Source organism: Apium graveolens, chromosome 9, assembly GCF_009905375.1.
Source record: "Apium graveolens cultivar Ventura chromosome 9, ASM990537v1, whole genome shotgun sequence".
NCBI classification, from domain to species: Eukaryota; Viridiplantae; Streptophyta; class Magnoliopsida; order Apiales; family Apiaceae; genus Apium; species Apium graveolens.
In genome coordinates, this window is record NC_133655.1 from 79,579,390 (window position 1) to 79,592,920 (window position 13,531).

General features: G+C 32.9%; 2 protein-coding genes across 2 annotated transcripts; both read right to left on the reverse strand.

Annotated features, from left to right (window-relative positions):
- Positions 1-3,837: 3,837 nt before the first annotated feature.
- LOC141685351 (uncharacterized) lies at positions 3,838-4,818 on the reverse strand. The gene has a single exon (XM_074490458.1). It carries the CDS (start codon positions 4,816-4,818, stop codon positions 3,838-3,840), a length of 981 nt encoding a protein of 326 aa, XP_074346559.1.
- Positions 4,819-9,130: 4,312 nt separating this feature from the next.
- LOC141685352 (uncharacterized protein At2g29880-like) lies at positions 9,131-12,206 on the reverse strand. The gene is made up of 6 exons (XM_074490459.1): positions 12,123-12,206; positions 11,756-12,035; positions 11,532-11,669; positions 10,395-10,455; positions 9,829-9,940; positions 9,131-9,283 (listed from the first exon to the last, which is right to left on the reverse strand). Exons 1-6 carry the CDS (start codon positions 12,204-12,206, stop codon positions 9,131-9,133), a joined length of 828 nt encoding a protein of 275 aa, XP_074346560.1.
- Between the last annotated feature and the right edge of the window lie 1,325 nt (positions 12,207-13,531).

A 13,531-nucleotide genomic window follows, 5' to 3' on the forward strand; every position in this document is an offset into this window, starting at 1 on the left:
TGTTGGAGCAACTCCTGAAAGATTGAATCAACTAGAATCTGTACAGATGGTTTACCATACCTACTTGAAAGAACACATCTTGTTATACTTCATGACAGATGGTAGGGTTTACCACATAAGGGAAAATGCTATTCCACTGAAGTATTTTGAAGAACTGGAACATGTATTATTCTTACTTCAAGTGAATGACAGAATAACAGAAAGTGCTGCAAACTATTTGAAAACTCAAATTCAGAGACAGAAAAGGCTTTATTCTGTAAAGTCTGACATCACATATCTTCCAAAGTACAGAGATCACAAGGATGATATTGTTGAGATGAAGCCTAACTCTGTTAAGATTATAACTACCTTTCTGGGTTATAAGGCTGAGAATTCAATCTTGAGTCTGACAAGGCATATTTGATCAGACTGGATCAGGACATAAGGAAAGTTAGAATAAATTATCTCAGGGCTGCTATCTTCCAAACTGGTGAAGATTCTGCAGAGCTTAAAGATGTTAAAAGGAGGATGATTGATGAACTCAGATATGCTGAGAGATGTTTGTTAAAGAACTATCTCAGAACAACTCCTGACATCAGAGACATCAGAAAGTGAAGCCAAGTCAAGATCTACAACTGCTCAAATTCTGATATGAATACAGACTGAAGTTGTTATCAGAAGTTAAAGTTGGTAAAGCTTTAAGGATTGTAAGTTGTAGTTATCTAGTCAAATTCTCATGCATTTGTACTTATGTTTTTGACATCATGAAATATTTGTTAAACTTGTATATTATGCTAATTTACAAGTTGGGGGAGATTGTTAGATATATTTGATAATGTCATGACTAATATGATTTATGTTTAGTTTTCAGATCTTACTTAAACATGACAAATCGGTACTTAACTGAAATCAGCACTTATACTGAAGTCAGAACTTAAGTCATCAGTACTTAAGGTTCAGGAGATATTTATCAGAAGATAATATCAGGACTCAAAGGAAACGTTCGGATAAGGAAGGCGGCTGATTGAAGAAAGAGAAGATCAAGACAAATGTAAGAAGAGATATGCATGAAGAAGGAATTCTATAAGAATAGAATACTTGGAAGAAAAGATATCTGATTGATATATTTTAGGAAGCAGAATTATATTCCATATCAATTAGCAATTATCTTATAACTGTGTAGTATATAAACACAGACATAGGGTTTACACTATAAGTGTTATCATTATCGAGAATATTATTTATTGTAACCCTAGCAACTCTCGTGATATTTGTTCATCACTGAGAGAGGACGGTTCCATATTGTAACAGAGTTTATTGCTTTGAATAAAGTCTGTTTTCTGTTACTTGTGTTATTTGAATTCGATTTGATTGTGATATACACTGTATTCAACCCCCTTCTACAGTGTGTGTAACCTAAAATCATCCATCTAGTCATTTCATCAATGGATCTTTTTAATCTATAAAAAGAACTAACAAGGAAAGATAACTAGAAGTACAAGAACTATACATAACTCACCAACCTAGTTGCAATCTCTCTAGGATTCAAGCTTTTGGTTTGAACTAAATAAAATAATAATATAAGAATAAAACACTTTGCTAAGAATAGTATGAGCATCAGCTTATGTTGTATTTATTAAATTAGCGGCACTCCTATAACCTCAAATTAAGGTCTTAAGAGTTGAACGTACTAGGGATCATATATTTTCTTAACATCCCCCACTAAAAAAATTCATTTCTTATTCAGGTTTGACTGGGTTTAGCAGGATCATATATTTTGTTAAACGTTTTTTTCCTTTTTAATAAAGGAGCTATCGGAAAAGCCGGAGGATGCAAACCTTGAAAAACTGTAGTGCCCCTCTCCTGATGGCTAATGACATAAGCTATTTACATTGAACTTTATTTTGCTCTTAAATATATTCTAACCACAATCAAGTAAACCATCAGTATAAAAGCTAGAATTTGTCGAAACATTTTGTGAGAAATACCGGGAAGGTGGTCACTGGATAAATGCTCTTGTTTACAGACAACATAATATCACTGGACAGATGCTCTTGTTTTGTACCGCCTACAATGTTAGTGTTTGTGCCCTAGAGATAACACTATTATGTTTATTTTATGAAACATTTGGATTATTAATTCTGATTATATGGATTATTCTTTAGTAATTTATTATATCTTTATTTTCTGCGATAAGATGTTAGTTTAATAAATGTCCTTGGAATATGATATGTAATTTTATATCTCTAAGTACGTGACTTAGAAATGAGATTATGAGAATAGTATCGATATTCCTAAAGATCCCTAGTCGAGTATTATTATTAAGGGACAATAATAATGTATTAAGTGTAACAGCCCGCACTTCCGGACTATTAGTTCTAAATCGAAAACTAAAAATAAAATATATTATTACTCGATAATTCTAATAGATCACGAAATTCAAAGCAGCGGTCAAACTCAATAATCAAAATCATAAAAATAGAGACGCAGCTCCACAAATCCGATAATAATTGTCTAACAGATAATTAAATTTATTCTCTAAAAACAAAATCTTTATTCTAATTCAAATAGCACAAAACGAAGCAGCACAGATCTCCTCATAGTTCTCATTCCTTAATTTTAATATGCTCCAAATTCCGAACCTGAAATGTTAAAAGGGGTGAGCTACACAGCTCAGCAAGTACAAATTGACTATCTCTTAAACAGAAAAACAATGGGTGTTTTGATAAAATGATTTTTTCTCAAACAATAATAATTTTGTAAAACAATTTGTTAAGTAGATCCAACCCAAGTTTTATATTTTAAAATTCAGAATTTAAAACAGAACAGGGCAGATTTTATAACAGATCAGAACAAAATAAAATAGAACAAAACGATAATTCTAATAAATACCACAGTCTTGATCTACGGCCACACTTTGCCAGTAGCCGGCATCTAATTCTTATTCTTATTCTTTATACCACACTTTGCCAGTGGTCGGCATCTAAAGTTCAATAATTACGCGCCCTTAATAGGTATCTAAAGTTGCACACTTGTGCGCCTACTAAGGGTATCTAAGGCTAGTTCCGGAACTATAGCGTAAATTACGAACGGGGTCGAAAACGTAGAGACTGGATTTCAAAAGATTCTCGTATCTTATTTCTTATACAGTTCGAAACAGAATTCTTATATCTTATACGAAATTAAAAACAGAACTGAAATATCTTTTTCGAAAATTAAAAGTAAGTCAAAAGTACTTACCTCAAAGCCTGACCAGATCTGAATTTACTCTTTTTGGCCCTCTAAACGATATTTTCTTGAAAAACACGAAACACGAAAGCTGAAGATAACGAAAAGACCTTTCTGAAAAGTCCAGAATCACTGAATTCTGACTTACGATGAATTTTCTACGAATTTTACAAGACAGCTGATTTTTGCTGAGAAAGTTCTACGAATTTTAATGATAAAAACAAGGAATACGAATATGGTGTATTTATAACGATACAAAACCCTATATCTCAACAAGGAAATAATAATATTTCCTCCTAAAGATTTACAACCTCTCCAAGTAAATTCCATAAATAAAATATTTGATACACACAATTACCTAAACTAAAAAAATTTCGATTTTCTAAATTATTCTTACACTTATTTCCACAAATAACAAATCTTTTCACAAATCAACTACCTTGCACAAAATGTTTTCAGAATATTCTAATTTTAAAATATTTATCTAGACAAATTAATATCTAATTTCTAATAAATAAATTAAAAATAAAATTACGAATTTTACATTCTTCCCTCCTTAAAAGAATTTGGTCCCCAAATTCACATAACATAAATAAATTAAATAAGTCACTAAAGAAAAGAAATCATACCTTAATTGCGATAGTTGTCATTTCCTGTCAGCTGAAACACACGTCCTTTGCCCATCTTGTTATCTGCTTCCTTCCTTGGTGGCGGTGGCGGATTGTGCGGACAATTCGAAATCTTATGTCCTACTTCTCCGCAATGAAAACAAGCACCTGTATTCCAACGACAGACTTTGTCCGGATGATTCTTGCCGCACCTGGTACACGTCTCTCGATCACCTTGACCCCCGATGTTATCGTACACGTGTGGCTTCTTGAGTGGTCCCCCTTGAAAAGATTGCCCACTAGTTTGAGTGAACCGCCTCTTATTCCAACTGCCAGACGCCTTTTCAGATTCTGCCAAGCCCCTTTCGATCACTAACGCCTTGTTGAGGACAGCCTCGTACGTCTGAAGTTCAAACGACGCCACTGAATTCCTGATGTCACTTCGAAGTCCCTCCTCTAATCTTCGTGCTCGACTGCTCTCATCTGCTACTAGGGTCGACGCGTACTTCGCAAGCTTTGCAAATTCTGCTTCGTATTCAATGACGGTTCTTCCACCTTGTTGAAGTCGAATGAAGTCCCTCTCTTTCTGCAGACGAACTGTTCTCGGAAAGTACTTGTCCTCTAAAGCCTTCTTGAACTTTGCCCAAGTGTACGGTTCATGATTTTCTTCAAGATTTGTCGTCTCATTCTTTCTCTTTTCCATAAGCCACCAGTCGTAAGCGCTTCCTTGCAATTGGTACACAGCTAAGGTCACCTTCTGTTCCTCATTGCTCCCCAGAAGTCCGAAAGCTTTTTCCATCTCTTGGATCCACATCTCAACGATAGCCGGGTCTGTAGCTCCATCAAAAGTTGGCGGGTTCAAACGCTTGAATTGAGAGACGATGTTGGGCTTCGGTTGCTGATTCACAAGTACAGCTAGAGTTTCAGCCAGCTGGTCAAAGACGTTTCCTCCTTCATCATTATTGCCCTGATTTTCATTGTTGTTCTGATTTTCTCCATCCATCTTTACTAGAACACACAAAACAAATTCTAAACTTATAGTCAATAATCAAAAAAACACAAAAGTCAAACATATCAAATAATCACACAAATAAATGCCCTAAATCCAAAATAATTTTCTAAGACCTATACGATAGTCTAAAGGATCGCATCCTAGGGAATGTACTAGTCCCATACCTAATACACTCCGAAGGACAGCCTGCTCTTGATACCAACTGTTACGACCCGCACTTCCGGACTATGAAATCTAAATCGAAAACTAAAAATAAAATATATTATTACTCGATAATTCTAATAGATCACGAAATTCAAAGCAGCGGTCAAACTCAATAATCAAAATCATAAAAATAGAGACGCAGCTCCACAAATCCGATAATAATTGTCTAACAGATAATTAAATTTATTCTCTAAAAACAAAATCTTTATTCTAATTCAAATAGCACAAAACGAAGCAGCACAGATCTCCTCATAGTTCTCATTCCTTAATTTTAATATGCTCCAAATTCCGAACCTGAAATGTTAAAAGGGGTGAGCTACACAGCTCAGCAAGTACAAATTGACTATCTCTTAAACAGAAAAACAATGGGTGTTTTGATAAAATGATTTTTTCTCAAACAATAATAATTTTGTAAAACAATTTGTTAAGTAGATCCAACCCAAGTTTTATATTTTAAAATTCAGAATTTAAAACAGAACAGGGCAGATTTTATAACAGATCAGAACAAAATAAAATAGAACAAAACGATAATTCTAATAAATACCACAGTCTTGATCTACGGCCACACTTTGCCAGTAGCCGGCATCTAATTCTTATTCTTATTCTTTATACCACACTTTGCCAGTGGTCGGCATCTAAAGTTCAATAATTACGCGCCCTTAATAGGTATCTAAAGTTGCACACTTGTGCGCCTACTAAGGGTATCTAAGGCTAGTTCCGGAACTATAGCGTAAATTACGAACGGGGTCGAAAACGTAGAGACTGGATTTCAAAAGATTCTCGTATCTTATTTCTTATACAGTTCGAAACAGAATTCTTATATCTTATACGAAATTAAAAACAGAACTGAAATATCTTTTTCGAAAATTAAAAGTAAGTCAAAAGTACTTACCTCAAAGCCTGACCAGATCTGAATTTACTCTTTTTGGCCCTCTAAACGATATTTTCTTGAAAAACACGAAACACGAAAGCTGAAGATAACGAAAAGACCTTTCTGAAAAGTCCAGAATCACTGAATTCTGACTTACGATGAATTTTCTACGAATTTTACAAGACAGCTGATTTTTGCTGAGAAAGTTCTACGAATTTTAATGATAAAAACAAGGAATACGAATATGGTGTATTTATAACGATACAAAACCCTATATCTCAACAAGGAAATAATAATATTTCCTCCTAAAGATTTACAACCTCTCCAAGTAAATTCCATAAATAAAATATTTGATACACACAATTACCTAAACTAAAAAAATTTCGATTTTCTAAATTATTCTTACACTTATTTCCACAAATAACAAATCTTTTCACAAATCAACTACCTTGCACAAAATGTTTTCAGAATATTCTAATTTTAAAATATTTATCTAGACAAATTAATATCTAATTTCTAATAAATAAATTAAAAATAAAATTACGAATTTTACATTAAGACTAGTGTGAATGTTGACTGATGATCACAACTCATTGATCATAGCTATAGTGATACTAAAGTCAAAACACAGGCACATGTACTATATACATGGTGCTGGAAGACCCAATGTGAGATTCTACATGTCTGTTGTGTCATAAGTAATTCTCACAGTGATAATGATGTATTGGTCCTTAGACTTGAAATCATTATATTTCTATATGAGAATTAATATACTTTGGTCGCATTAAAAGTTACCTTTGACCGGGTGATGATAAAAGTGTATATTGGGTATATTGTGAATCATATGAGAAATATGAATGATCTAGAAAGGATTTAACCCTCCTATTTTAGGAGTGATATTACTAGCCTCTTGTTTGAGTTAGACTATGAAATGCATGGCCATGCTCAAATGTTGATTTGATGTTATAGTCTACTCATCGATCAAGGAAACCTGGATTAAATTATGAGGAGGATGACACATAACATGCCTCGAGTTTAATCTATAATATATGGTTAAAAGGATTATAGTACATTGTACATTATACACAAAATGTTTAATCGATCACCGATTTAATTATTATTACTTGGGTAACAATGATGTATTACTAGATGCCGCTCATTGTTTATGATTTTAAATTAGATTTAAAATGGTTGCCAACGTAATAATAACCTAAAGGGTCGCACAAAGAATGATTGGAAGATTATTTAATTTAAATTCAGATTTAAATTAAATGTAAGTAATTCAAATTATTTGTTATTAATTAAGTGTGACTTAATTAATTAAATAAATAGGAAATTCGAATTTAATATTAAATCTGAAATTAAGTTATTGGATGATTAAGTGAGACTTAATAATACAATAATTAGAATTTCGAATTTAATAATAATAATAACTCTAAAATTAAGTTTAGGGTTAAAGGCCCAATAGATCTTGCCTATATAATATATTTTTCTAATAGAATTTGGGTTACACATTTTATTTGATAAAACATAAACCCTAGAAGCTTGAAGAGATATAGAGAAAGCAAGAAGGCAGCCTTAAGAACGTGCTAGTACACACCCATCCGCTGGGCGATCATTCGTGTGGATACCTTCAAGGCGTAGATCGTTCCAGCGACGGGCTACGTGGTGATCATTCAAGACCTCCATCTTTCCATTAACGTAAAGCTTCTTAAAGTATACATACTGAACTACGAATTAAATATTATTTTTTGCATGCATCCTGCGGAGGGTTTCGTTTTTAAGATTTAAATTTACGTTTTCGTTGCGTTTATGTGCTAAAAAACCCTTCATGCAAATGGTCAGGAACAAATTAAATAATCGATACAAATGTAGCTCTAGGAATCTGATATTATCGCAACACGATCAAGCAAGGTGTTCCCTGTTCCATGTTCAGAATCAAATGCTACAAGAATAGTTATGTCTGATGTCTGATACTACTGAAGTTAGTGGCAATATGCATATTTTTGCTGATCAGAAGTTTGTGCTTTTAAATTAACATCATTAGTTATGTTATTGATATCTCAACATTATTAACATTTCTCTGAGAACTCTCTATTTGATCTAAGAATCATATTCGGTTGAGAAAAAAGATCACTTCTATTTTATGCACAATTATGGAATTGGGCATTTGACAGCAGACATGGAATTGTGCGTGCAGAACAACTTTCTTAACTACATCTTAAAACTCAGCCCATCTATATCATTATATCTTCTTCTCTATCTATGTAATATCATTTATGCCCAGGTCATGTGAGTCGACTACAGAGATCACTTCTATTTCTGGTTTCTTCGCTATTTCTTGCTAGACAAGCGATGCAACCAAACATCTTAAGAATAATAAAGATCTATCTTTATATATACAGACATTCTATTAGACCTTTATATATTAATTAAATAGATAGTTAAATATAACAATGCCAATTGCTAACCACGACATTGCCTCACACCGTCGACTGTTAAGCTACCAAAAACTTCACACTCTTAGAGCAAATGATAAATTCAGTAAACATTTCAGCATTAATAACATGCTTCAAGTTCAATGATCAAATTAGATTAGATTTACAAAGTGAAAATTTCATAAAATCAAGAGGATATAAATTGTAAATTGAGGAATAAAATGAAAGCAATTTAGGATGCTAAAATCTCATCAGCAATTTAGGCATGTGTTCTTTATTATTCTTCCTCGCTTTCTTCGTCCTCTTCATTTGTAGTGGTAGTAGGCCTATCATTCCATATTGCATTCGCAATGCTAGTTCTCCAAGCGTTAGTATCTTCCATTTTTTATTGTTGACTTAAAAGATTTATATTAAAAATGTCATCCTCCATATCAGAAGACCGGTCCTCTACCATGTCAATTGGAAATTTATTAGAGCCACATTCTTTTCGAAGAAAGTTGTGTAATCCAGCACAATCTAATACCAACTCAGCTTGTGTTTGAAATGAGAATGGAGGTGCAACTTTAAATATTATAAATCATGATTTGAACACGCCAAAAATCCTCTCAATCACATTTTTAATGATGAATGAAGGAGATTAAATAGTTCATTTGCATTTCTAGGGTGACGACCTTCACCATTAAAATCTTTTAGATGGTATCGCACACTACGCTTAGGAGATAAAAATTGACGATGATTAGGAAATCCACAGTCTACAAGATAATATTTTCCTAAAAGTGAAGTGTATAAATTAGTGTAAGCTAGACAATGAAACTACAAGATCAAAGTTGCAAGCGGCTAAAACCTTTTGAGAGTTAATTCCATGCCGATTACGGTAGCTACTTATTTCTCGACCTCGTACCATTGCTGGGATATGAGTGCCATCAATAGCACAAACACAATCCTAAAAAAAAAGTACAATTAAATTCATTCATAAAATATGGTTAACATTCTAAATGAAATCAGATTATGATTATATTAATGGATCTTAATTCCAAGAAAGTACCTTAAAATAAGGATAAAATCTAGTACTTCCAGATATTTTGGGGGAGACACCTCCGTGTTTTACCATCATTTATGGTGCTATGGTGTTTAATTCCTTCAAAACCTTGTTAAAATTTGTACTAGTAGCAAAGTGTGAACGATTAAACCTCTTCTGAACATTATAGTAACGATCATTGTGCCCCACAGTTATTAGAAAGGTAGCTACTATTTCTTCAATAGACACATAACTTGTATCTTCCAAAAAAGTTCATTCTCTTATTATACTACACAACTTGAGAAAGACATTTGGATACATAAGGTATAATTCATAAAAATATGTGGATCTTCTTTTATTAAATTATTAACAAAATCAGATCCGGTCCTTGGTCATCGCATAAGAGGACGACTAATGGGTTCATGCATCATAGTTAAATAATCTCTTAGGACGGTTATTATTGCATTGACCATCATCAATAACAACGTAACTATCTTATAAAATTCATTGTCTATCTCAACTTCCATCTCTTCTTCGTCTACTTTATTTTCCAATATTTGTTCATAATCCAATACTGGAAGCCTACATCACAAATTGATAATAAAGACATTAGAAAAAAAACTATTACACATAGTCTTGCAGATAAACACAACTACTCTTTAAACACTCTAAAACACAACTTTGTTCCCCTGTACACAACTCTGTTTAAGATCATCAAATTTGATTGCTTTGTGAAGAAAAGACAGTTAGTAACAGTTAATTCCAATGCTGAGAACCAAAAACAGATAGTTCCTGCAGAATGTTTAAAGGAGTTTTTGTCAACTCATTCCAATGCTTTTTCTTTTTCTTTTTCTAATTATGCTACTCTTACTTTTGCTCCTCCTCCTACACCTTATCCTATCACATGTCTGCTTTTTTCGATTTAAGCATATTTAATTTATTATAAGTCTTGATTTTATAGTCTAACATAACATTGTTTAAGTTTTGTTATTTGGGTAGATGACATATACCGTACTTTTTGTGCAATATCAGATACAATGAGCCGGAGCATCTGGTTTTGCTAGGGTCACTAATTTGGCCATTATGGCCAGGGTCACCTAATTTTACAAAAATTTAGTACTGGAATTTATCTTATTTAACTTTTAAGTAGCACTCTTTCGAAAATTAAGGACGATCTGGGCAGTGTCTCAGGTGCTAAATACCTCTAGATTTTTAATATGTTATCAAAAGTATACCAAGGAAAATAAGGAGCACTGTCAAATTTTTAATATGTTATCCTAACTGATGGACTACAAAGCACATAGTTGTTGGCTAGTACATATGTAATACACATCTCTTTTTTGTTCAATTAGTAAGTCAGGAAGGTCCCCGTTTCTTGTCTATTAGATCAGTCACTCAGTCATCGGGGTTGCTATACATTTGTTCATGGTTGCTTAGATGTTGGCTAATATATACTTACTTTAGCACAATATCACCTTTTTTATTGTGCTTGTAGCTGCCTATTTTGTAGGTTTGCCCTCAAAGAAATACAATTAGAAGAGAAGGAAGCTCGGTAAGGCTCAGTCGGAAAGTAACAATAGTTGCAACTACTGTTGTAGCAGCTCATCCTGAGTAAGTGAAAGAGTATGTTCTGTTATAAATCATTTTCATCATGATGTAGTATATTGTACTATGAAGAGATTTTTACAGAACCATATGATTCTAGTCTTTACATTCATTATTTCATTATATTAAAAATGATTTGTAAGAAAAACTATCTATTCACCTTACATGCCATCATTTAACTAGATATAAAATAGCAGCATGTTAAGCAACTTACCCTCTGAAATAGACAAGGCTGGAATAATATACGTTGCAGCAGTACACTTGCAAAAACTATAACTGACAGAAAGAAGTTTAAATTAGCATGATATTAACAAGTAACTTACAGACACAATCAACGATACTCCAAACTGATCAATAGAAAATGTATTAAAAAAACATAGTCATCATTATTTTATTAAAACCAAACTGTAAGAACCATACTTCCAATCAAAGAGAAATGTTTCCAATTCAATGTCACAAATGATAGAAATTTATTCAATAATTGTGAAAGAACACTTTAAGCATTATTTTTTGCATATCATGCTGAGTATCCAATTTTCTCGTTCTTCAGGGGTCACTCTCAAGAAACCATCCTTTTTTGTTTTAGTGTCGAGCAAGTTAAATGGCTCTAAACGAACATTTTCACTTAAATTTGGAACCTCCTTAATAGCATCCCAAGTAGTATAAATTTTCTCATTTTCCCACTTTTGCAATAAGCCATAAACCCCTTCAAAAGTGCTTGTAAGCTTAGCAAGTTGTTCTAAAATGTCATGTTTAGGATTGTTGCCACTTGAGTTAGAACTTTCCTCATACTCGCTTTTGCCTCTTTTGGTTGGAAGTTTTTCTTGGATAACTCAAAAACTTCAGGAAAACCTATCGGTGATAAGTTGTTATGTTCAAAGCCCTCAAGATTATAACTCAAGTCATCAATGCACGTCTCTTGCACTTCACTAGCTTTTAGTGTCCTTGCATCAGTAACACTACCCAATCCAATCGAATTTTTACCAATTGTGACTCCGCTTCCAACAGTAATTTGTAAGTCCTCATAATCATCGCATACTCCATTGCGTAAGTTTCCATCTTCTGGATGATCCTGTGCAAAACAACAATATCATGCAAAATCGTTAGTCCTAATATTTATGTGCTTACATAAATATAAAATATAAGGACTTGGATTTACCTTTAGGTATTCATCCCATACTTCATTTGGAGCAGTGAACCTCTTTAAAATTGAGTAATCACCACAACCAGAATTAAACTTCATGAGAGTTGTGTAAGAGATCCATCAATTTTTAAACCATTTCAGTCGACTATATTAATTTTTATTACACCCAAGTTTTAAATTTAGAGCGGGAAGAATTCTTTCTTTCACTATTTGTTTAGTAAAGACACCACTATTGTCATGCCATCCTCGATTTACCGCATCAACCATGATTTCTAACAATGCGTTGCTCTCTTCTTATGATCATTGATCATAACCGGCTCTTTTTTTAACAGTTTATACATCAGCCATAGTTGCACTATTGCATTATTAACATATAAAAATGATTCGTTATTAACACATGTATTACAATTCTATCAATCACTCAGACATACATGGATATATAATGAAAGCATTCAAACATAGTTAGTCATACAAAAAAAGATATATATATACATGTATGTATACCAAAAACATACAAAAAGACATGATGCCATGATTTGGATTTTAAGTACCTGAGAAGGTTGGGAAGAAAAGTACTGAAAATAAAAATTGGATGCATTGGTCTATTTATATTGGAGAGTTTTTTTTTAATAACTTTTGATATTTTGTTATGATTTAACAATGCATTCAAATCTTGTCTTCTCATGCCTGATTTCATGATATAAAATGTCCATATAAAATCTCCTTCAAATGTTTTAAAATCCGTGAGTTAATAAAATCCATAAATATTTGGATACCCAAGGATTTTGATTGATTTTTTAGAATCCGAATTGAATACTTGCGGATTTAAAAGCATATTTTGAAATCCCAATTCAATACATTCAGATTTGATAGTATTATTTCAAATCCCAATTCAATACCTTTAGATTTTAAAAGATTATATAAAATCCAAGTTCAATACCAACTGATTTCAAGAATCCAAAAAAATGAAATAAAATCCCAGTTCAATACACCCCTACATGTTTCCACCACATTCAACTCCACATAAAATCCTTGTTTCTCTTTGCGTAAAATTTTCAGCATGGCCTTTAAAGAGATTCTAGAATGAACCAATGATTGATCGCTCATTAATGTTATTGTATGCCCCTATACCTCAAATTGCATCACCCGAGTCTTCCAATTACTTAGCACCGTGCCCAATGTCTCTAACCATTACAACCCAAGTATAACATCCAAATTTCCTAATTCACGAGGTAACATATCCACCATAATCTCCACACTCTCATTCAAGACTAATTCCATATTTTTACATAACCCATTTTTTCCGAATAGCATCCCCATTTCACAACGACACCCAAAAATTACCCGTCTCATCCAACTTAATCCCTAATTCTACAACTATCGATAATACAATAAAATTGTGCATAGGACGTGGGTCTTGTTAG